At 37.4% G+C, this 23,271-nt stretch overlaps 1 protein-coding gene across 8 annotated transcripts in view; it reads left to right on the top strand.

Moving 5' to 3' along the window:
- PCDH15 (protocadherin related 15) overlaps positions 1-23,268 on the top strand; it is a 789,625-nt gene extending 766,357 nt beyond the window's left edge. For 2 of the 8 annotated variants that reach the window (XM_035008613.1, XM_035008614.1), the window contains 3 exons: positions 624-629; positions 19,190-19,298; positions 22,421-23,268. In XM_035008613.1, the coding sequence (XP_034864504.1) occupies positions 624-629; positions 19,190-19,298; positions 22,421-22,972 (667 nt within the window). In that variant the 3' untranslated portion in view covers positions 22,973-23,268. Of the gene's footprint in view, positions 1-623; positions 630-5,652; positions 5,719-7,756; positions 7,776-9,406; positions 9,446-18,346; positions 18,418-19,189; positions 19,299-20,130; positions 20,977-22,420 lie in introns of those variants that run through there. The other 6 variants (XM_035008610.1, XM_035008611.1, XM_035008609.1 and 3 more) reach the window with 6 other exon arrangements.
- The last annotated feature ends 3 nt before the right edge of the window (positions 23,269-23,271 follow it).

Below are 23,271 nucleotides of genomic sequence, written 5' to 3'. Positions count from 1 at the left end.
CCTATCTATTTAAAAACTTTATACCGGGATTCTAACCATATATTACTAGAAAACAGACTAGCTCCAAAAGAATTATTATCAAAATAAAAGAAAAAAAAAATCAAAGGTCCTTTTTGAAAAAAACCTTAATGATCTAATTAATAACATCATACAGATTCATCAGTTGCTCTATAATAGTCATCACAGAACTTGTATATTTACTTTGTTCCAAACAGTATCAATACCTTCTTTATAAATCAGTGTGGACTAATTTTTCAATTAGGACATAGAAATAATTCTCAGAATCTCATTTAAAATATCTCCTTTGGGATTGAAATCAACCATGTGTATTGAAGGTGAATTTTACCTAGGTATAGGAAACGGACAGCTAGCTATTTTATGTGATGAGACAACCAAAGGAATGCCATATGGTTTTGTCTAAAATATTATTACATATCATTCTTACGAGTAAATACAAAGAAAATACAAAAACATGCATTTTCTTTTCTGGATATACCTATCAAATGTTTAAATCAAGTTCCTGTTAGTATTTTAATAATCACCTCAAATTAACTATAGTTCAAACTCTTTTTTTTTTTTTTTTTCTGTTGCATGTTTTCTCTTTCCCACCTGTGGATACATAGGCATAAGTAAGTAAATAATATCATTCTAATACGAGGCATTAGGGAAAAAAGATACAAGAGAATAGGTTAAGTTTTACTCTAAATATAGTAATCTTCATCTTTTACCATGGAGTCATTTGCCTTTTAAAAAGAAAGTTCTACCTTCCATACCTCATTCCCTTTTGGTGTCTTGAAACTGTGCCTCCCAAGAAGTGTATCAAAATTCTCGCTTTTAATTTGTTAAAAGTATTTCAAGGTGTCTCTCAATCAAAAGTGATGCAGTCCCATTATATAGATAGTTCTTTCCAAGAAGAATTAAACCAAGAACAAATCTATTTTTAAAAAATTGCCAAATAATGTGTCAAGTCCATTTATTAAAAAAAAAAAAAAAATGACTTTGCAAGATCAGGAGAAGGGTTTGATGTCTGCTTAATCCAAATTGTCTGTCCTTCCTGAATTATCCAGGTGGGCCTGATACCCCAAGTCCACTTGTGAGGATTGTCCCTTTGTAGTTTGTATCTTTGTGAAATGACTCAGTAACAACTTCAGCTTTATATAGCATTTTATTGCCTCACCTGTCATTCTCCTTTTTCCTTGTGGCCACGTAATTTTTATTCACAGTATTTCCTTTTATTTCATTCCTGCTGTGTGGGTCAATATTAAACAATAATCAAGAAAATGTTACTCTGTTTGAGCTTGAGAGCAAAATCTGAGGAGAGACTATTGAAAACCAGCCAGCCTTGCTGGGAGAAAGGTCCTGATGCTTTCATTACAGACACTTGCTTATGTCCTTTCACTTGGTTGACTTATTTATCACTCTCAGCCACTGAAGCTCAGTGTCAGTGTATGAGCCACTCTTCCAGGGATATCGAAACTATGTAATTTGAACATAAGTCTTTTCATTAAAGTTGGTCTTGACCAAAATTTGATGCAGACCATATTCAAAATCCATACCAATAGCCCCTCTTCTTATTTGTACTGTTTATAGCATTTTAAAATGGATTCAGCTTAAAATTGAAATGGGAGGGAATAACCTCTGTCCAGATTCTAGCATAACTCCAATTTCTCCATTGTGATTTTGAACTGAACTCTATGAGAGAAATTCTCCCACCTGTCCTTGGAGACTTTAATTCTCTAATTTAGGAAATAGAGAATTCCTTTGTGTATTCTCTTCTAAGCTTTATCTCAGATAGGAGAGTACTTTTAGCTCCAGGACAGAATGACTGAGAGGAGAGATAATGTTACTGAATCAGATACAGCTAAGGATCCTTTTCCCCCCCGAACAGTCTGCTCTGAGCACCCTCAGCCAAAGCAAAGGATATGAAACCATTAGCCAAAATGCTGGCTTGCAATTTGGAGAATCATGATTTCTGCATAAGGGAACTGTTACGTGTGGTCATGGATACTTTGCTGTATCTAACTGGGGGAAAAAAAAAATCAGTCTACAGATTGAAGCATTTTTCTAAAGAAAAAAAAAAATGAAAATTTCTCATGCTACTCACAGCTCTCAAGCTTTTCTTGCCCTACCTTTCTGAGAACAGGGACATGAAAGTAATGTCTGGCTTCCGTAGATTAGTGTTATTCGGCCTTTTATATTTTGAAGTCATAATGAGAACCATAAAGACATCTTTCTCGTGAAAGCTATGTCACAACCTGTTTCCTTACATTTCATTATCTTCTTTTCTTTCAAGTCTTTTCCTTCTCTACCATTTCCAACAAAGCAGGGGAAATAAGTCAGTCTTGGAAGACAGGAAAAGTCCCCACACTGTGATGCCCTTTTCTTCTTCCAGCACTATTGAGACTCACAAGCAGGCTCATGTAGATGGATCCCTTAAGAACAACCAGCCCAAGTCGGCAAGAAAATACACCCTGACATCTGATGAGGACACCTTAAGTATCCACAGTACTCTTTATAAGGAAACTCTAGATCCAAGACCAACAAATTCAGACTTTTTACTAAGAACAGATTTTATAGACTCATTTTTACCCAGAACACAAGCCCGGAGTAAGTCCCTGAGGGGCCCAAGAGAAATGTTTCAGAGGATGTGGAATCAGCCGGTCCACTTCCCTCAGAGACCAGTGTGGGAACTTCCCAGGGGACCAGAAACCATAGAGCTGGAGCAATGGCAAAGCCACAGGCAGGAAGGTGCAGAGGAAACCACAGAGACCCTTCCAAACAAAAGAGGTAGCAGTAATCCCCTGCCTCCAGTTGGAGATTCGAATGTTGCCAAGAGAGGAGAAACAAGGCACGGTGAACCACTGCTCATACGTGGAGCAGAGCCCTTGGAATCTCTGTCTTCAGACTCCTCATGTTGCTCTTCTTCACCTGAGTCCTCCTCCTCCACTTTGCTGACTGTTTCAAGAACTGTGGAACTCCAGTCCGAACCTGGTATCATCCTTTCTCCTGCTGACTGTTCCTTGGAACTTTCTCCTTCAGTGCCCTGCATTTTAAACTCCCCCGTCTTTAGGAGAGAGACACCCACATGTATGTTGACAGTTGAAACCAGAAGGAACATTTTTGAAATGCTTCCCAAACCACCAAATATCTCCCCTCTTCCTCCCCCTCCTCCACTTTTTCCACTTTCCACCCCCCCTTCTTCTCCCTCTTCTTCTCCTTCACCTCTTCTACCTTCACTCGCCTCCCTCCCTCCCCCATCCCCCCCTCTTCCCTCTCCTCTGTCTCCTCCAACTTGGGCTCCGTCCATTACGTGTGTCTGTGTACCCGTTGTTAAGCACACTGTCAGTGTGACACCCGCCGAGGAAATCGAGCCCTCTGTCCCACAGCCACCAGCACCCGCAACAGTGTGCCGTGCAGATCCCCAGAGAGAACCAAAGGGCATCCTCAAGCATATTAAAAACTTAGCCGACCTTGAAAAGTCGGTAGCTAACATGTACAGTCAGATCGAAAAAAACTTTCCACCAACACACAACTCAAGACTTGGAAGTAGTTGTCCTCCAGAGACAGAAAGTGTGGAAGTCACTGAACACGACCAGGGGAGTTTGCACAGTATTGTCGAGGACCCTGAGAACCCACCTCACAGTCAGTCTGCCTCACTGTAATGCTCTTCCTCTTTTAACTGGACAACTCTTCTGTTGACTGAAATCTTCGAGAGGAGGCAAATTTGAACGATTAAAGAAGATTCCGTTCTTTTACCCTAAACTCAGTGCAATGCTGTTTTTTTCCTCATTTTTTTTTTACTTTTAAAGATTATTAACCTCATCTTTTCTAACTCATATTATAGATTTACCTTAATTTTCTTAACTACGAAGTAGCATTGTTTGTCTGCATTTATTTAAAAAGTAAGTAATTTCAATCTATTTTTCAATGGGAATATGTGGGCAAGAAAGTTCGATCTCCAGGTTAAACCAATGGCTTGTTAGCATGTTAATGCAGTAATGCCTACGTTTACTTTCTGATCATAGTTTTATTGAGTGCTTCAGAAAAAAAAGCAAACTGTTAAAATAATCTAAAAAAAATGATATCATAGGTTCTGTTCTTTCCTTGAAGCCCATGTATTTGGTAAGTTTAAACACTACCAAAGTAAAAATGTTATGTATCTAGAAATGTAGGATTTGACAGATATTATGGTATTCCAAAATAAATCCCAGGTGCTGTAAGATGTAGTCATTTGTTTTCTTACAAGAACATTCTCTATTCTGGCTTGCTTTTATCTTACTAGTATGCTTATACATTTGAAAAATCTTTTACTTTTTCAATTATGGTCTTACTCTGTTTATTTCTCATTATGTTTTTTCTTCCCTTTATAATGAAAATAAATCGTGCTGGCTTTTGTAAGACATTTCATTTTTCCCACAGATGTTTAAAGTGGTCTTCAGTTTTGCTTGTTCACATTTTGGTATCATCTCATAATGTGATATCATCTCATAATTTTATCAGAAGATTCTCCTTCAAAGAAAATATTTTTCTCCAGTTTAATAGTTTAATAAAGAAATTCTAATCAGTTTCATCAAAATAAGTTTCAATAAATGTCTACGAAGGTTTATCTACTATGAATTTAGTTACTATTTGAAAATTTAAAATATTTTTATTAAGTTTATCAATAATGTTTGTCTATCAAAATTTTAGAAAAGTATATTAGCTTCATTTCTAGTTATCTTTTTTTAAAGATTATATTTATTTATCTGAGAGGGAGAGACAGAGATAGCAAGAGATAGTGAGAGATAGCAAGAGATAGAGAACAAGCAGGGAGGAGAGGGAGAAGCAGGCTTCCTGCTGAGCAGGGAGCCTGACTACGGCTCGATCCCAGGGCCCTGAGATCATGACCTGAGCCGAGGCAGGGGCTCAACCGACTGAGCCACCCAGGCGCCCCGAATAGTTACCTTTCATTACTCTGGATAAATCATCCAAATTTAGTCGTACAAATAAAATATAAACACATTAAATAGAAATCAAGAAGGAATATATCTAGTGAACTGTCATCAGTTTTATATAAGCCTTTACTCTTTGTATTAGGCAAATAGGATAAAAATGTATACTTCAGAAAGAAATTTTATGTTGTAGTTGTTCTCAGAACTCAGCTCGGCAAAGTCTTAAAAGCATCAGCTCAGCTAAGTGCTATCTTCTTAATGAAAGCTGCACTTGACCAGCAAGTAATTACACGGTTTTCCCATATAACACATGGAATGAATTTTATTTGTAATTTCCCACTTTGAATACAAGTGTAATTATTTGATTTATTCTGCAGTTTTAATATTGTAGAAGATAAAAGTCTACACAGGAAAACAAAGCACAATTTCAAAATATAGGCAAAAGCCTTGCTTGATCATTTCCACTGTAAGTGTATTAATATAGGCTCAGGGCCCTATAATGCATCATTCCAAAGGTTTTGTTCAGCTCTTACATTATGTGACATTCCTTCAAGTATTTGGTCTGTCATCCCTAATAGTATCAGATTTTTTAAAAAAGCTATAAATCTAATGATTTTCATTAGCTCCTCTGATTCAGATTCTTTTCATCCAAATCAAGAGTAATTTTCTTCTTGGGGTTCTTGAACATGATTTTTTTCTGTCTTTCACTGAAACACTTCAGTTGGAGTTTTTGTTGGCAGCCAGTTATATGCATGAGAACTTGTGCTATTTGGCGGACTCTGACAAGGTATTATTCATGAGTGTGTAAGCCTTTGATATGACTGTGTGTTTTTAAAAACTATTTTGTATTGACTTCTTGGATATGTGAAAGAAATTCCTTGATAATGTATTCTCTAAATAATTACAAAGAAATATAAAAACTCCAAATATCAATTTTATGTAGGTATCTACGGCCTTATAAAATTTACTTAGTCTAAATGTTTTACTAGTATCTTAGGCTTTTCAAATGAAACATCCATTCCCATGTTTTATATTTAATCTAGTTTTTTACTTACACATTCTGTTTAGAGATCTCTTACTTCATCAGCATGTGACCTATAAATAATTCTTTGAGTACACAGGCCAAAATATTATTACTCTTCTCAATCCCTGAGCCCCCACAACCTGACAGCCAACCTCCAGAAAAAGAACACCATTTTTTTTCTTCTGCATTCATTATGTGCTAATTAGTGTGTAAGAAATTATTAGATACCTTTTTAAAAGACAAAAGTAGGTTACCATACATTTTCCTTATTGTTAAAAGTAAGCTTAATGCATAAAAAACGTGGGAAGTGAATAACTAATACACACTGGATATAATCTACATAAAAATGCATCAGTATTATATGACTGGTCTTAGAAGGATGAACAGGAAGTCGTGTTAATTGAAAGCCCACAGACAATGATACACAGTGATTCTGTTGTGTGCTTTTTCCAAGTCACATTCTGCCTTTGAGCTGAGACAAACAGTACAAATAACCACATGAAAGATAACCAAAAGTTACTTGTTAACTAAAAGTTAACTAAAAACAGTGTAGCTCATCTCTTGATACTTTATTTTCTACATGTAGGGAAAAGGCTGCTAATGAAAAAAGTCAGCTTAAATATCCTGGAGAAGGAAGTCCAGCTTTGGTTGGACACTTTATATCACGTATGTGACTCAATTCTCATTACTAAAACCAGAGTATGAGCTGTCATTATCTGTTCTCTGAAAGATACAAATTGAGGAAACTTCTAAATGCTTTAGAAGGATTATCATTCTCATAACTATTGGCAGAATCATAGAAGCAAAACTCACTAAAGAACCATTTCAAATAATGAATTGCCAATAAAATTAAGTGAGCATTATACTACCATTATGACCAACCATTTCAATCAGTAATGCCTTAAGCACTTAAGATTTGTTCAGATAAGTAGACTTATTTTGTCAAGGCCTTGTAATATTTTAAAGAAATTCTCTAGAGAGATCGTTTTGTTGGACTTTAAAGTTATGTGTCTCTACATAGCAGTTACTAGCTTTGTACACTTGGTTCATAAAAGCATACAATATGTAACAGTACTTTAGGTCAACTGTAAATAATAGACAAAAAAAATTGTTATAATTAATGACATTCAACACTAAAAGCATTGTATACTTCCCCCCCCCCCTCAAGTACAGTGGAACATTTCCCCAACTTGTGGTCCATGAACTTTATAAATCTGTATGGTAATACTGAATATGAAATGAAAATGAAAGTATTCAGCTCTTATGTCTCATAATGTCATTGACCCTTAAAGCTAGTCAGTATTCTGCATTCATTATTTTTAGAATAAATTGATGCAAACAGACAAAAAAACATCTTACCAACGTTTGGAAGAATATATTCTAGGCATCGAGGTCATTTTTATCCTGTATCGATATGCTCTTCATGTATAAAACACATCTTTTCCCCAATGAGTATCTTATATGTACCAAGACTTGTCTAGGTTAGAGATGATATAGAATATTTTTAATCCAGTTGATAATAAGAGAGTCAAAGTGTGTTATTATACACCACTGAGATAAAATAGATTGTGTAAGGTGTGCTGTTGGTGCAGCGTGAGAGTCTGTTTTAGTAATGCAGGCATGAAAACTCGATGCTCCTGTCCTCATAAACTGCCACAGAATGTATTTCTCACTGAGACAATTTTTAGTAAAAATTACCTTATTTTTTCCCAGATTAAAAAAAAAAAGCCCTTATCTATAATTTCATTTAATCTGAAACTCTAAGTTGTTTAATACTGATTTCTTTGTTTCTGCCTTGCAGGAGAGGTTATGCATCAGAGGTAAGGGCTTTATGGTGTTATATAAAGCTTACTAGGAAAATATTTGCTTTATAGGCAGGACTGATTTTCATTCTTTCATAGGTAGGGTATTTTCCTTTATTTCAATAAAACTTATAAGTATGCTCTGCTATTTATTGTCTTTTGTACCTGTTGCTGGTTTGTTCTGGGGTTTTAAGTGGGTGAACAAATATCAAATGCTCCCCTTTCCAAGGATAAATATATTGTTTCCTGAATTGCTATTACTCAGTATTGTGACATTCGCCCAGATTTTTTTTTTTTTTTTTCCCTAAGGCTAGAAACTTACTCTAACAACCTGGGACTTTTGTCCCTTTTACCAGAGTCCAAAGCTCCTTCCTAACACATGAGAGCTTAAGACCTTAAAGAGTTTTCAAGAGTCAGACTATGAGAAATCTCTGGCTTCTCCATCGTGTTCATGTGACTCTTGGGTCTATGGAGAAGGTGGTGGATGTTCTAGCCAGTGGGATTTGGCCCAGCTGTCCTGAAAGTGGTGCTGTGGCTGAGTTGAGCAGACGGCTTCCCAGTCAAGACAGTGAAGTGAGCTCACGACCCGACTGGCCACTAGTTTAGAATGAACAAGTCCTAATGTATTTGGAAATCCAGAAGAATGCATTTAAGAATAACTGGTTTTCAGGGACAGGTGTCATAGCTAACAGATTGGATCAGACTATCTCTACCTTCAACCTCCTACTCCTTTAAAGGAATACCTTAACTAGACAAAGTCACTCACAGCCGTGTCATGGACAATTGATCCTCCCTTCAGTCACATGGTTGTTCTCCTGGCCATTTCCAATGGCTGGTTTGCCACTGGAATGGTCTGCTGGAATTTCAATGCCCACGTTCCCAGTGTCATTCCCATGTAAGATTTGTGTTGTGTAACCATTCCCTCAAGGAGTGGATAAACCAAAACTTGAACTGTCTCTCTTGTTCCCATGTGTTTAAAGGGTAAATTATCAGGAAACAGACCAACAGACACCATGTTTCCTTTGAGTGTGGGTGAGGCTGAGAGGCAGTAAGGAGTGATCCCTGCAAAATCCAAGGAAGGACAATTTCCCCGATCACAAAAGAATTTCCAAAATCATGCTCAATGCTTGACTGTAAGCAGCCCAGGTTTTGGTAAAAAGACAAGTGGGGAGCATTTCTTAAATATGACGATGAGTATGTTATGACTGTATCATTATGTTATGCGCTCTACCCTTCTCAGTAATGAACCTGATTACACTTGATGTGACTGGGGAGGAAAAAAAGGGGGCAATTTAAAACAGAGTTAAGTTTGTTCAAAAGGATCCTGTGGCACTTGAAATGCTTTTAAAATTGTAAATAACTTTTTACCTGAAAAAGTTTGAACCAAAAAGTTATACAGGTTTTCATTTATTAAAGGTTATTAACTTCGATGTTAATTAAAACAATGATGAAATGCAAACTAATTCTTTATTTCACATTCCAACATCAATAGTCAAAATATTGGTGGCTATCACAGGAATAATAACTCATAATTCCAAGGTAACCAGTTTTAAGCTGTGGCCTTTTTTTTTCTCTCTTTTCAATCATGATCTCCCTTTTCCACTGGAAATATTTTCTAAACCTTTTTCTATTTTAATTTCCTTTGGCAGCAACAGCAACTCCTGAGGCCTTCTCTTCTTAAACCAGAGGTATCAATTTCCTTTTTCTTTTCGACCTTGCTGAGTCACCACAATATTTTATGTAACGTTAAGGCCCGTCCTACACGCAGCAGAGCGTAATCACATGGCATGATTTTATAAGACAGAGAAGGGGTGGTTTAAAGTGGAAACAAATACATAAGTAAGCAAGCAAATCACTTCTCTCTTGCTTGCGGGAGCTGAAATTCCAAATTTTTAGCTTCATTCTCTAGGAGTTAGACAAATAAGACCTTTGCTCCTATTGAAAGCAAGCTATCATTGAATGAGACAAATTATGAACCAGATCAGTCACTTGAATTAGTGGATCTAGATTCATCAGAACCATTCCTGAGATGAGCTTTGGAATAGGCAGTGTTTGAGGAAAGAAAGCTGGTGTCGGCACTGAAATATGTGATAAATAGTCTTTAATCATGTGATTGAAAATATACAGCCTTGGGCACATGTCTACTTCAAAGTGCCTGTGACATTTTCTTCTGCAATGAGGAAAAGATATTCAGAATTATATAATAAATGCATATAATTCATACTTATGCTCATACGCTAATTTTTTAAAAAATGTTAATTTTAAATGTCTCTTCCTTTTGGCAGATTTAGTATTTTATAAGTTCCACTTAAAAATTATTCGTTGTATTTCTAAAAAAAAAAATAATAACAGAATCTTAATTTTATTAGAGAGAGGGATTTTGTGATTAGAATTTATTCTCCAAAATTTGGAGGTTGATGGGTAGGAATATTCAGATTTTATAAAGTTTTAGCAAAAATTTCTGTTTAGGCATAGGCATAGACTATTGAATCAGATAAGTTGAACTTAAAATCCAAATGCCAATTCCTGGATGCAAGACTTTGGTCAAGATATGCACCCTCTTGAGTAGCATTTTCATCTTTTATAAAATCTTGGCAGTCATATTTAGTGTATAAGCTCCTACCACAGCAACTGGAGCATGGTAGGAAGAAATTCTGTAACTGGTACTCATGTTGTTGTTGTTGTTTGCATTGCATATATGTTTATTCTTTGTCAGATACTAAATCTTGGCTTATATTGAACACCACATCAAAAACTAATGTTCTATACATTGGCTAACTGAACTTAATAATAATAAAAAAATTGTGGCTTCTCTGTGGGGTCAGCAAAAATATGTGGCAACAGGGACTGAATGGAGCAGCAGGGGAATCTTAATAGTTACCATGTGCTTCCTCCATTGAGTTATCTTTTTCTGAATAATTGATGCTCTAGCCTTCAGTAATGGATGGTAGAAGAATCTAAGAGGTACCCTTCGGATTATTCCCTTCTACCATGCTTTGTCTCTTCCTACCCAGCTCAGACCACAGAGTGACCAATTGAATGAAGGATTAAGTTTCCTGAATTTCTTCCCAGTTGCTTCTGTCCTTCTATAGTATTTTTAAACTCATCTGATACCAGATATATATCGTAACTACCAAAAGCTCAGCTTTATTCTCCCTTTAAGAAAAAAAAAAGTGTGTGTGTAAAGAAAATTGATTCTAAGTCTTAAAATCTGAAATCCACTCAGTTGCATTTTGTTTCCATAGATATTTGTTTTTCATTATTGCTAAAAGTTATTAAGATTCAACTTAAAAATCTTTTTTGTTTTTAATTGTTGTAGAACAAAAATTAGAGATCTTCCCTCTTAACAAATTTTAAGTGCATAATACAGTGTGGTTAACTATAGTAACACAGTGTGGTACAGATGTTCAGAACTTTTCCAGCCTGCTTAATTGCAACTTTATATCAGTTGAAAGCAGCACCTCATTTTCCCCTCTCCCCACCCCCCAGCAACATCATTCTATTTTCTGCTTCTAGGAGACTATTTCAGATACCTTGTACAATGGAATTATGCAGCATTTGTCCTTCTCTGACTGCTTTATTTCACTTAGCATAATGTTCTCAAGGTCATCCATGTTCTTGCATATGGCAGCAACTTCCTTCCTTTTTAAGTCTGAATGATATTCCACTGTATTTACGTACTGCATTTTCTTTATCCATTCTTCCATCGATGGCCATTCAGAATTCAAATTTAGAATCATTTTGTGGTCTTTTCTCAGTCTCCGTATGTATTAGATTAAGCATGCATTCATCAAGCAGTTTCAACTTTTAGTTCTGATACCAGTTTGCTTCATTTAAACCAATATAATCACATTGAATTTTAGATGCCTCAAAAATCTAAGCCCACCAATAAGAAAGGAAAAAACATATTAGTTAACTTAGTTTGAATAACTTAAATTTAGACTAAACTTTGTCCCAATTCTTATTGCTCTCTGTTGACCTCATTTCCCACCCTCCCCCTTTCTGTAATGAACACTTTTTGTTAAAATAGACCTACAGACATAAAAGTATACAGATCATTATGCACAGCTAGATCTATTTTTACAAAGTACACTCTCCCTACTAGCTCTCCAGAAGCCTCTCCATGTTGGCACTCAGGTATTACTTCTCCTTTCCCTAACCACTCACCTGGCTGCTGCTTCTTGCCCCTAAGATAAGTAGTTTAATGAAATATACATACATATATACATATATATACTTAATATATATTAAAATAATAAATATATATTTAAAAGTTAGCTTTGTTGAAGTATAATTGACAAAATTGTGTGATATTTAAAGTATACATTGTGGTGATTTGCTGTTTGGTGAGAACAGTTAAGTTCTTTTTTTTACGTAACAGATTTCAATTACACATTCAGTGGTATCAACTGCAGTCACCATGTTACACATTCAATCCTCAGAACTTTCTCATCTTATAATTAAGATTCATACCCTTTTACCAACCTCTCCCTACTTTCCTCACTCCCAGCCCCTCACAGCCACTTTTCTAATCTCCATTTCTGTGACATTTTGTTGTGACATACATTTTGTTTGTATTCCACATATAATTGATAACATCCAGTATTTGTCTTATGTGTCTGGTTTTACTAAATATAACACCCTCCAATTCCACCCACGCTGTCACAAATGGCAGGACTTTCTTCTAAATGTAGACCTTTACAGCGCAGTAGCAGTATCTTAGCCAATGAGATTTTTGTGGTTATTTTTTTTGTTTCTTCCACCCCTTTTTTTTCATTGACATTATTTTATTATTATTAACATATAATGTATTATTTGTCTTAGGGGTACAGATCTGTGATTCATCAGTCTTACACAATTCACAGCACTCACCATAGCACATACCCTCCCCAGTGTCTATCACCCAGCCACCCCATCCCTCCCACCCCGCTCCACTCCAGCAAACCTCAGTTTGTTTCCTGAGATGAAGAGTCTCTTATGGTTTGTCTCCATCTCTGGTTTTTTCTTGTTTCATTTTTTATTCTCTTCCCTTATAATCCTCTGCCTTGTTTCTCAGATTTCACATATCAGCAAGATCATATGATAGTTGTCTTTCTCTGACTGACTGTATTCGCTTAGCATAATACCCTCTAGTTCCATCCATGTCGTCGCAAATGGCAAGATTTCATTTTTGTGATGACTACATAATATTCTGTCTGTCTATCTATCTATCTATCATCTATCTATCTATCTATCTATCTATCTATCTATCTATCTATCTATCTATCTATCTATATTTACCACATCTTCTTTATCCATTCATCTGTTGATGGACATCTGGGCTCTTTCCATAGTTTGACTGTTGTGGACATTGCTGCTATAAACATTGGGGTGCACGTACCCCTTCGGATGACTACGTGTGTATTTTTTTGCTGGGTCATAGGGTAGCTCAATTTTCAACTTTTTGAGGAACCTCTGTACTGTTTTCCAGAGTGGCTGCACCAGCTTGCATTCCCACCAACAGTGTAGGAGGGTTCCCCTTTCTCCGCATCCTTACCAACATCTGTCATTTCCTGACTTGTTAATTTTAGCCATTCTGACTGGTGTGAGGTGGTATCTCATTGAGGTTTTGACTTGGATTTCCCTGATGCCGAGCGATGTTGAGCCCTTTTTCATGTGTCTGTTGGCCATTTGGATGTCTTCTTTGGAAAAATGTCTGCTCATGTCTTCTGCCCATTTCTTGATCAGATTATTTGTTCTTTGGGTGTTGAGTTTGGTAAGTTCTTTATAGATTTTGGATATTAGCCCTTTATCTGATATGTCATTTGCAAATATCTTCTTCCCATTCTGTCTGTTGTCTTTTGGTTTTGTTGACTGTTTCTTTTGCTGTGCAAAAGCTTTTTATCTTGATGAGGTCCCAATAGTTCATTTTTGCCTTTGCTTCCCTTGCCTTTGGTGATGTTTCTAGGAAGAAGTTGCTGCAGCTGAGGTCAAAGAGATTGCTGCCTGTGTTCACCTTTAGGATTTTGATGGACTCCTGTCTCACATTGAGGTCTTTCAACCATTTGGAGTCTATTTTTGTATGTGGTGTAAGGAAATGGTCTAGTTTCATTCTTCTGCATGTGGCTGTCCAATTTTCCCAACACCATTTGTTGAAGAGAGTGTCTTTTTTCTATTGGACATTCTTTCCTGCTTTGTCAAAGATTAGTTGACCATAGAGCTGAGGGTCCATTTCTGGGCTCTCTATTCTGTTCCATTGATCTGTCTGTTTTTATGCCAGTACCATACTGTCTTGATGATGACAGCTTTGTAATAGAGCTTGAAGTCCGGAATTGTGATGCCGCCAGCTTTGCTTTCCTTTTTCAACATTCCTCTGGCTATTTGGGGTCTTTTCTGGTTCCATACACATTTTAGGATTATTAGTTCCATTTCTGTGAAAAAAGTGGATGGTATTTTGATAGGGATTGCACTGAATGTGTAGATTGCTCTAAGCAGCATAGACTTTTTCACAATATTTGTTTTTCCAATCCATGGGCATGGAACATTTTTCCATTTGTGTCTTCCTCAATTTCTTTCATGAGTATTTTATAGTTTTCTGAGTACAGATCCTTTGCCTCTTTGGTTAGAATTATAACTAGGTATCTTAAGGGTTTTGGTGCAATTGTAAATGGGATCAACTAATCCTTAATTTCTCTTTCTTCTGTCTTGTTGGTGTATAGAAATGCCACTGATTTCTGTGCATTGATTTTATATCCTGCCACTTTATGAGTTCTAACAGTTTTGGGGTGGAGTCTTTTGGGTTTTCCACATAAAGCATATCATGTGCAAAGAGTGAGAGTTTGACTTCTTCTTTGCTGATTTGGATGCCTTTGATTTCTTTTTGTTGTCTGATTGCTGAGGCTAGGATTCTAATACTATGTTGAACAGCAGTGGTGATAGTGGACATCCCTGCCATGTTCCTGACCTTAGGGGGAAAGCTCTCAGTTTTTCCCCATTGAGAATGATGTTCGCTGTGGGTTTTTCATAGATGGCTTTTATGATATTGAGGTATGCACCCTCTATCCCTACACTCTGAAGTGTTTTAATCAAGAAAGGATGCTGTAGTTTCTGAAATGCCTTTTCTGCATCTATCGAGAGGATCATAGGATTCTCGTTTTTCTATTCATGTATTGTATCACATTGATTTGTGGATGTTGGACCAAACTTGCAGCCCAGGAAATAATCCCACTTGGTCGTGGTGAATAACCCTTTTAATGTACTGTTGGATCCTATTGGCTAGTATTTGGGTGAGAATTTTGGCATCCATGTTCATCAGGGAGAGATATTCGTCTGTAATTCTCCTTTTTGGTAGGGGTCTTCGTCTGGTTTGGGGATCAGAGTAATGCTGGCCTCATAAAAAGTGTGGAACTTTTCCTCCCATTTCCATTTTTTTGGAACAAATTCTTCTTTAAACGTTTGGTAGAATTCCACAGGGAAGCCATCTGGCCCTTGGGCTCTTGTTTGTTGGGAAATTGAGGACTGCTTCAATTTCCTTGCTGGTTATGGGTCTGTTCAGGTGTTCTGCTTCTTCCTGGTTCAGTTTTGGTAGTTGATACATCTCTAGGAATGCATCCATTTCTTCCAGGTTATCTAATTTGCTGGCATAGAGGTGCTCATAATATGTTCTTATAATTGTATTTCTGTTGGTTGTGATCTCTCCTCTTTCATCCATGATTTTGTTGATTTGGGTCATTTTTCTTTTTGATAAGTCTGGCCAGGGGTTGATCAATCTTGTTAATTCTTTCAAAGAACTAGCTCCTAGTTTCGTTGAACTGTTCTCCTATTCCTCTGGTTTCTATTTCATTGATTTCTGCTCTGATCTTTATTATTTCTCTTCTCCTGCTGGGTTTAGGCTTTATTTGCTGTTCTTTCTCCAGCTCCTTTAGGTGTAGGGTTAGGTTGTGTACTTGAGACCTTTCTTGTTTCTTGAGAAAGGCTTGTATTGCTATATACTTTCCTCTCAGGACTGCCTTTGCTATATCCCAAAGATTTTGAATAGTTGTGTTTTCATTTTCATTTGTTTCCATGAATTTTTTTAGTTCTTTAATTTCCTGGTTGACCCATTCACTCTTTAGTAGGATGCTCTTTAGCCTCCATGTATTTGTGTTCTTTCTGACTTTCCTGTTGTGATTGAGTCCCAGTCTCAAAGTATCTTGGCCTGAAAATATGCAGGGAATGATCCCAATCTCTTGGTACCTGTTCAGACCTGATTTGTGACCTAGGATGCGATCTAGTCTGGAGAATGTTCCATTTGCACTAGAGAAGAATATGTATTCTGTTGCTTTGAGAGGGAATGTTCTGAATATATCTGTGCAGTCCATCTGGTCCAGTGTGTCATTTAAAGCCCCTTTTTCCTTGTTGATCTTTTGCTTAGATGATCTGTCCATTTCAGTGAGGGGGGTGTTAAAGTCCCTCACTATTATTGTATTGTCAGTGTTTCTTTGCCTTTGTTATTAATTGGCTTATATAATTGGCTGATCCCATGTTAGAGGCATAGATATTTACAATTGTTAGATCTTCTTGTTGGATAGACCCTTTAAGTAGTATATAGTGTCCTTCCTCATCTCTTATTATAGTCTTTGGTTTAAAATCTAATTTGTCTGATATAAGGATTTTGGTGTCCATTACCTCCCCCCCTTTCAATTTGGAGGTGTCTTTGGGTCTCAAATGAATGTCTTGCAGATAAATAAATATGGATGGGTCATGTCTTTTGATTGGGGCATTTAGTCCATTTACATTCAGAGTAACTATTGAAAGATATGAATTTAGTGACATTGTACTTTGTGTAAGGTGACTGTTAACTGTTTATTGTCTCCGTTACTTTTAGGCTCTTTGCTTAGAGGACCCCCCCCTCCCCTTTCAATATTTTTTGTAGGGGTGGTTTGGTGATTGCCAGTCCTTTTAGTTTCTGTTTGTCCTGGAGCCAATGAGGTTTATCCAAGGTATGCTTTACCACTGACTGAAAACTTTTCACCTGGCTTCTAAGACACACATTAATGTTTTCGAAGTTTATGTAAATAGGAATAGATAGAATCATATGTTCTATTTGCACCTAACTTCTTTTGCTCATTGTTCTGTTTGTTTGGTAGAGTCTGTTATTGGGTGATGCAGTAGTGTGTATTTCATGGGCTTGTGCCTTGGTTCCAGTTTTTGGCTGTTACAAATGATATATTTTGGTGCACAATTGTACACATTTATGTGTAGCATATAAATGGAGCTATATTGAATTTTTGTGAAAGGATGTGTATATATTTGACTTTTGTATTATTGCTAAACATTTTCCACTGGATTTGGTGGATTTATAATGTCTCCAAAAGTGTCTGAGAGGTCCAGTTGCTCCATGTCCCTGCTAAAACGTGGTACTACTGATCCTTCTGTTTGTTTGTTGTAGCCATTCTGGTGGGTAAACTGAAGCAGTTTTAACATGAATTTGAACACCTTCGCTGAAGTATTTGTAAGCTGCAAAGTTACCGGAGAGTAGTAACATGAAGAAGCATCAAGGGAAATAGGGAAAGTGAATGGAGGTTATCAGATGCAAGAGAGGAACACATGGGAGACCCGCCTGCGGCAATGGGCAGGGTGTGAAAGGCAGAGGACAAGCAGTAACTACTAGAACATGATCACTACCAGGAGTAGTGCCAGCAACTAAATTCATGGCATAGAAATGGAGCCCAATGTTGCCATCTTGTTTTTTTTGATCACATTTTCTGATTAGAATTTGGGCAACTAATATCCACCATGAAGGCTGTGAATTCCACTTTGTAATGACTTTTTTTCCCCCTGACTTATTACTAGATCTGGACCAACAAAATAATAGATGACCTTAGGGATAAATACCGACCAATTTTCCTGTGGGTACTGATACTTTTTCCTCCCTCCCTTTTCTTACTTCATTGCACAATTCATTTGTTTAACTTTTGCAGTTCAGCCTACTTGAAATGTTAAAATATAATTAAAAATGGAAATATAGTTATTTGTGTATAGCTCAGGAAAAACAACTCTCTATACGAGCAGAATGACAAAATCAGTAGTGTTTAGAATTTAGAACTGAAAACCTTGAAGGGGCTTCTGCTCTTTTTTTAAAAATTAAATTCAGAGTTAGCAGTATGTTTTAAAATGTAAACATCCTTGAGAGGTATCACAAATTAATGTCATTTAATGTATAAATGATTATGAGGAGATTCTTTCATAAATGTAATGAGGAGAAGCACTCAGGGTGCTAGGAAGCTGTTATCAGGAAGGTAACTTTATCATTTCCTCAAGGCTAAAGTCTATTAATAATACATACTTCAACCTGAAGTGTCTACTGATAAGTTACTTTAACAGATTCAGCATTAGAAAAAAAGTACATTTTTTACCCCCTCAGTTCTAATAACAACTATATTTCATGTCAGATAGAGCCAGAGAAAAGAAGTTTTGGTTATGTTTGACTAACATATGTAATTAAAGTTTTTTGGCAGGAGTGTTCTGAGAGTCATGGGATTCTAGGTCTGGCAATAAATCTGAATTCGTTCAATCTAAAATGTGGTAAGAATCTATTTTCAAATGCAATTTCTCTTTCTGAACAACAGGAGTTATCCATGGAGTCTGGAATTGATCCTGGCCAGGAATATGGACAAGATTATTACAGTTATGAGCATGGGTACATCTTCAGATTTTTTTAATCCAGTATCAGTGTTTTTTTAATGACTAATGAGCTATTGAATATTGTTACTAGCATTTGTGTTATAAATGTCACTTCATCTTTTAAAAGGGATTACATATCTACTTTTAGTTTCAATCAAGTTTTATCCATTTTTCTATATTCAGTTCTGGTTTGTTGATATTGACTACAACTCTAATGATGCAGTAAAATCATTCAAAACTATTTAAATGAGAAATAGAAGTCAAACATATTTGCTCAATTCCTGAATTCACCATTTCTGACACATGTTTAACATTTTATCTAACTAGTCAGCCTCAAGATTTGCCCAAGAGAAATTAAGAAGAAAACATACTTTAGAATGCAGTAATAAGTATATCAAAAGAGGAATGTATACACCATTCCAGACCATGTTTGAAGCAGATCTTCACTGTAAAGATAGAGATGTATGTCCCGAATAAGCTATGTGTTTTACAAAGAACCTATTTCCTGTTCTAAATTCAACTAATTAAGGAATGATATGCTCTTCTCTAAACACCAGTCTCTCCCAAAACTTAAATCTAAAATAACCTCTTTTTACTATTAATTCTAGGATACCATCATGGCAAAAACCATTGGCTATCAGGTTGTACTTCTCACTCTATGGTTTTATAACTAGTTGACAAGGAGCACAATAGGTGCTGAATGATGAGGACAAAGAAGAAAACAGAGGTCAGTCATGGTTACCGAGATCCCATGGAAACATGTTGAAGGCTGTGAGTTTCTGTTTCAGGTATGAGATGCCTCAATATGGAAGCCGTCGCCGTCTGTTACCACCGGCTGGACCAGAGGAGTATGGTGAGGTAGTTGGTGAAGCCGAGGAGGAGTATGAGGAGGAAGAGGTAATGCCATGATGTTTAACCCTATTTGAATAGCGGGCTGCCAAAAATTTCAAAAATCAGAAATCCTATTCACTTACTACTCTTTTTTCTGTAGAAATTTAATAACATGGACCATTTCATTGCCTTGTGTATAGAAGGAAATTAATTGTGCAAATTTAATTTATTTCCTTCTATAAAATGTTAAATGCCTAGAATAAAGTTAACATTATAATCAAATATATAAAAACTATTTTGCAAAACGATGGTTACTTTGGTTCCCACGTTGTCAGGCATACCTAAAAATCATGGAAAAGTACAGTTATCAGAAGCAAAATATTACCACCAATATGTTTAATGGAATTCTATTATGCATGTTTTAATTAACATGAGTCATTTATATACTTTGCCTATAATTATTACTTGGAACATTTATTCAAAACAAAAATAAAATAAATGTCACTGTAGCTTTACCCTGTTCAAAAGTAAGAAAATATCACATGAACTATTCAGATAAAGTATCATAATCTCCTGATTATATAAAGAAAACACATGAAACTATTAAAGTGGAGGGAGAGAGGAGAGGTGATGATTACTTCTTTCTCCTTTGATCTAAGATGTAAAATAAACTCTGAATGAGAAAAAAAATTGGAAAACCTCAGCTTTTAGTATTAGAAAGTACAAACCAAAATACTTTCCATCGTATGCGGTGGGGATGAACCGTGGAGAACTGGGTGCTTATTCTCTGAACCTAGTTATAACCCTGCAGAGTCATCCCGCCTTGACCTGTGTGGGACAAGGTCACATCACAACCATCCCCCCGCTGATGGTTCAATTGCATTTTCGTGATTTTCAGGAAGAGGCAAAGAAAATTAGAAAACCAAAAGTCCAAGTTAGAGAGCCTAGTGAGGAGGAAGAAGTAGTGGTCACCATTGAGAAGCCACCACCAGCCAAACCCACGTACACAACATGGAAGAGAGCCAGGATCTTCCCAATGATTTTCAAGAAAGTTAGAGGTCTCGCTGACCAAAGGGGCCTCGCCGAACTTGAGGGGGAAGAGTGGCAGAGACACCCTGAGGAGGTGGATAAAGATTATCTGAAACTCACTCTGGACCAAGATGAAGCCACAGAAAGCACAGTGGAGTCAGAGGAGTCATCGTCCAGTGACTACACTGAGTACAGTGAGGAAGAATCCGAGTTTAGCGAGTCAGAGACCACTGAAGAGTCGGAGTCAGAGACACCTTCGGAGCAGGAAGAGAGCTCGACTCCTGAGTCTTCAGAAGAGTCAGAGTCCACAGAGTCAGAAGGGGAGAAGGCCCGGAAAAACATCTTTCTGGCCAGAAGGCGGCCCGTCGTTCAAGAGGTCAAGGAGGTCAAAGGGAGAAAAGAGGAGCCCCCTGAGGAGCTGGAGGAAGAGCCCAGGGTGGAGGAAGCAGGAGAGGAGAGTGAGCAGGTCCTTGAGGAGGAGCCAGCAGGCCTTGAGGTCCCTGAGGAGGAGGAGGAGGGCAGTGTGGAGTCGGCGTCAGTGGGGGCAGGTGGGGACAGTGAGGAGGACTCTGAGCCGGGCCGCAGTGTCAGCAGCAGCGAGAGTCAGTCCGGAGGGCCATGGGGCTTCCAGGTGCCCGAGCAGGCCACCAGCAAGAAAGCACCCCGGGAGCAGCCCCCAGGAGACGACTCTGAGGGTGACAACACAGCACTCTGAGCCAGGGCCCAGGAGGTGGGAGTTTGCTGTGGCGAGTGCTCTTGTGTGCCGTGCTTTCTGTGTGCTCTCTGCAATGACAAGCCAAGGGAGGAACATGATCGTGACCTCTAGCTGACCTAGGATTAGAGGCATGCCCGTAAAGGGAACATACGAGTGCTACAAGTAGACTTGTACATCAGAGTGCATTAGGGTCAGACTGACTCATCTTCCTCTATTAGCCATTCCAAGACAAATCATGAGTCGATAGTATCTGCTAGTGGAATTTCTGTGAATCCACTATGGCATTATGCATTACCAGTGATGCCCTGCCCGGTCAATGGATTTTAGGACTACCTGGGGCTGTTTGTTTTTATTTCATCTGTAGACAATAAATCCTTAGGATAAAACCAGCAACAAATGAGACCTCTTAAAAGTCTACTTTTGCATGTATGTACATTTCAACTGGCAAAAGTATTATAAAAAAATATCACGAACATGTTCAAATGGGTTTGTATTAGGAGATAAATGAACTTAAAAGTTTTTACCATTTCTTTTCTTTTCCATTGTGGATATGAGTTAAAGTGGATGTAGAAAAAAAACTGAATTTTTACAAAACTTTTTTCTGGGTAAGTAAACATAGTAAATTTGAAATATATATCTGGAAATCAAAAAGCATGGCTTACTTAGTCCAACCCATTGGTAGTTCACATATTCTAAAAATGTGATACTATTTTGAGAGTAACCTAGTATTGGTTAACCTTTGCTCTTTGCCATATCTCATGTGGGTTGGTAAAAGAAAAATAAATTTGTAGACATGTCCATTGTGTTCCAGTTGCCTACTAGAGGAAAGTTTACAATCATTCGTTTTCATTTTTGTGTATGACTGAATCAATGATTCAGAATGGGAAAATTCTTTCAAGTTCACATATATTTAAATAAAATGATCCAGAAAACCAGGATACGTCACGTGAATACAAAAAGGATACAAAAATCGTGGCTATTATATTAGCAATTAGAATGATGTGGGTTAAAAACATCTTTAAAATTTGGGAAAAGGAAGTATTAGTATGAACAGAATATACTAATACTGTGTGTTCCCTTCTATTGAACTTCTCGGAAGAGTAGAGCAACTGTAGAGCAAACAATGGATCAGATCCTTACCTAAATATAAATAATACACCTTTTTTTTTTCCATATAGAGCAGTACTTTGATCTAAAAAAATACAAGTGCTTCCTGAAATGTCTGCTTCTTAACCGAGCAACACTGTCTTCAGAAGTGAAGCTCTAAATCCAGTGGACAGTTGGCGGGAAGGAATGTGCTGTTAATAATATTGAGTTTCTTCTCTCCCTTTTGAGTTCTTTAACCTTCTATGGCTTTCTATCAGCGTTTCTGAATTTCACAGACCTTGTCATTGTTGCCCCTTTCATTCCTTTGACAGTGACTCCTTGTTTTTGATTTTGGCAGTGGGCGAGAAAAAGAATGATCAGGTTAGTTGTGGATCGCGAGTACGAAACGAGCTCCGCCGGAGAAGACAGTGCTCCGGAGTGTCAGAGGAGCCGCCCTCACCGTCCCACCACACACGGTAACATCAACGGCGACATCTACATTGCCCAGAACGGGTCCGTGGTGAGAACCCGCCGTGCCTGCCTCACTGACACCTTAAAAGCAACTTCCCCTGTCCGACTGGGGAGGCATTTTAAGAAACTTGACAAGTTGGCAGTGACACACGAGGAGAATGTCCCCCTGAACACGTTATCGAAGGGGCCGTTCTCTACCGAGAAGATGAACACGAGACCCACTCTGGTTACGTTTGCCCCTTGCCCTGTGGGGACCGATGGTACCGCAGGGAAGCCATTGGGGCCCAGGCTGAAAAGCACAGTTGAACAGGAGTCCATGGTTGACAGTAAGAACATCAAGGAGACTTTGGAATTCCCTAGTGACCACACACGCTCAGACGACGAGGAGCTTTGGATGGGCCCCTGGAACAACCTCCATATACCAATGACAAAACTGTGACTGATTTTTTTAAAAAGTTATTTTGATTTTTACTTCAGTTTTTAATAAACTGTGCTTTTTATTGTCACTGAGAAAATGATGTATGGGATTTATATCATGCACACAAGCTAAAACTTTGAACAATATGCTTTAAAGAAGTTTAAAAGGAGACAAATTTGCACTCGCCTTTGTATCAATTAATTGTTCTTCCCAGAAAATCTTTCTGGACAGACTCTCAATTCTCTGAATAACATATCATTTAAACTTACCATTTAGCTGTTTTGTTGGATCTTTAATTTTTTTTTCATTTTAATAAATGA

Source organism: Mirounga leonina, unplaced genomic scaffold (assembly GCF_011800145.1).
Source record: "Mirounga leonina isolate KUSES-001 unplaced genomic scaffold, KU_Mleo_1.0 Mir_152, whole genome shotgun sequence".
Classification (NCBI taxonomy): domain Eukaryota; kingdom Metazoa; phylum Chordata; class Mammalia; order Carnivora; family Phocidae; genus Mirounga; species Mirounga leonina.
This window is presented reverse-complemented; position numbering and strand designations above follow the sequence as displayed.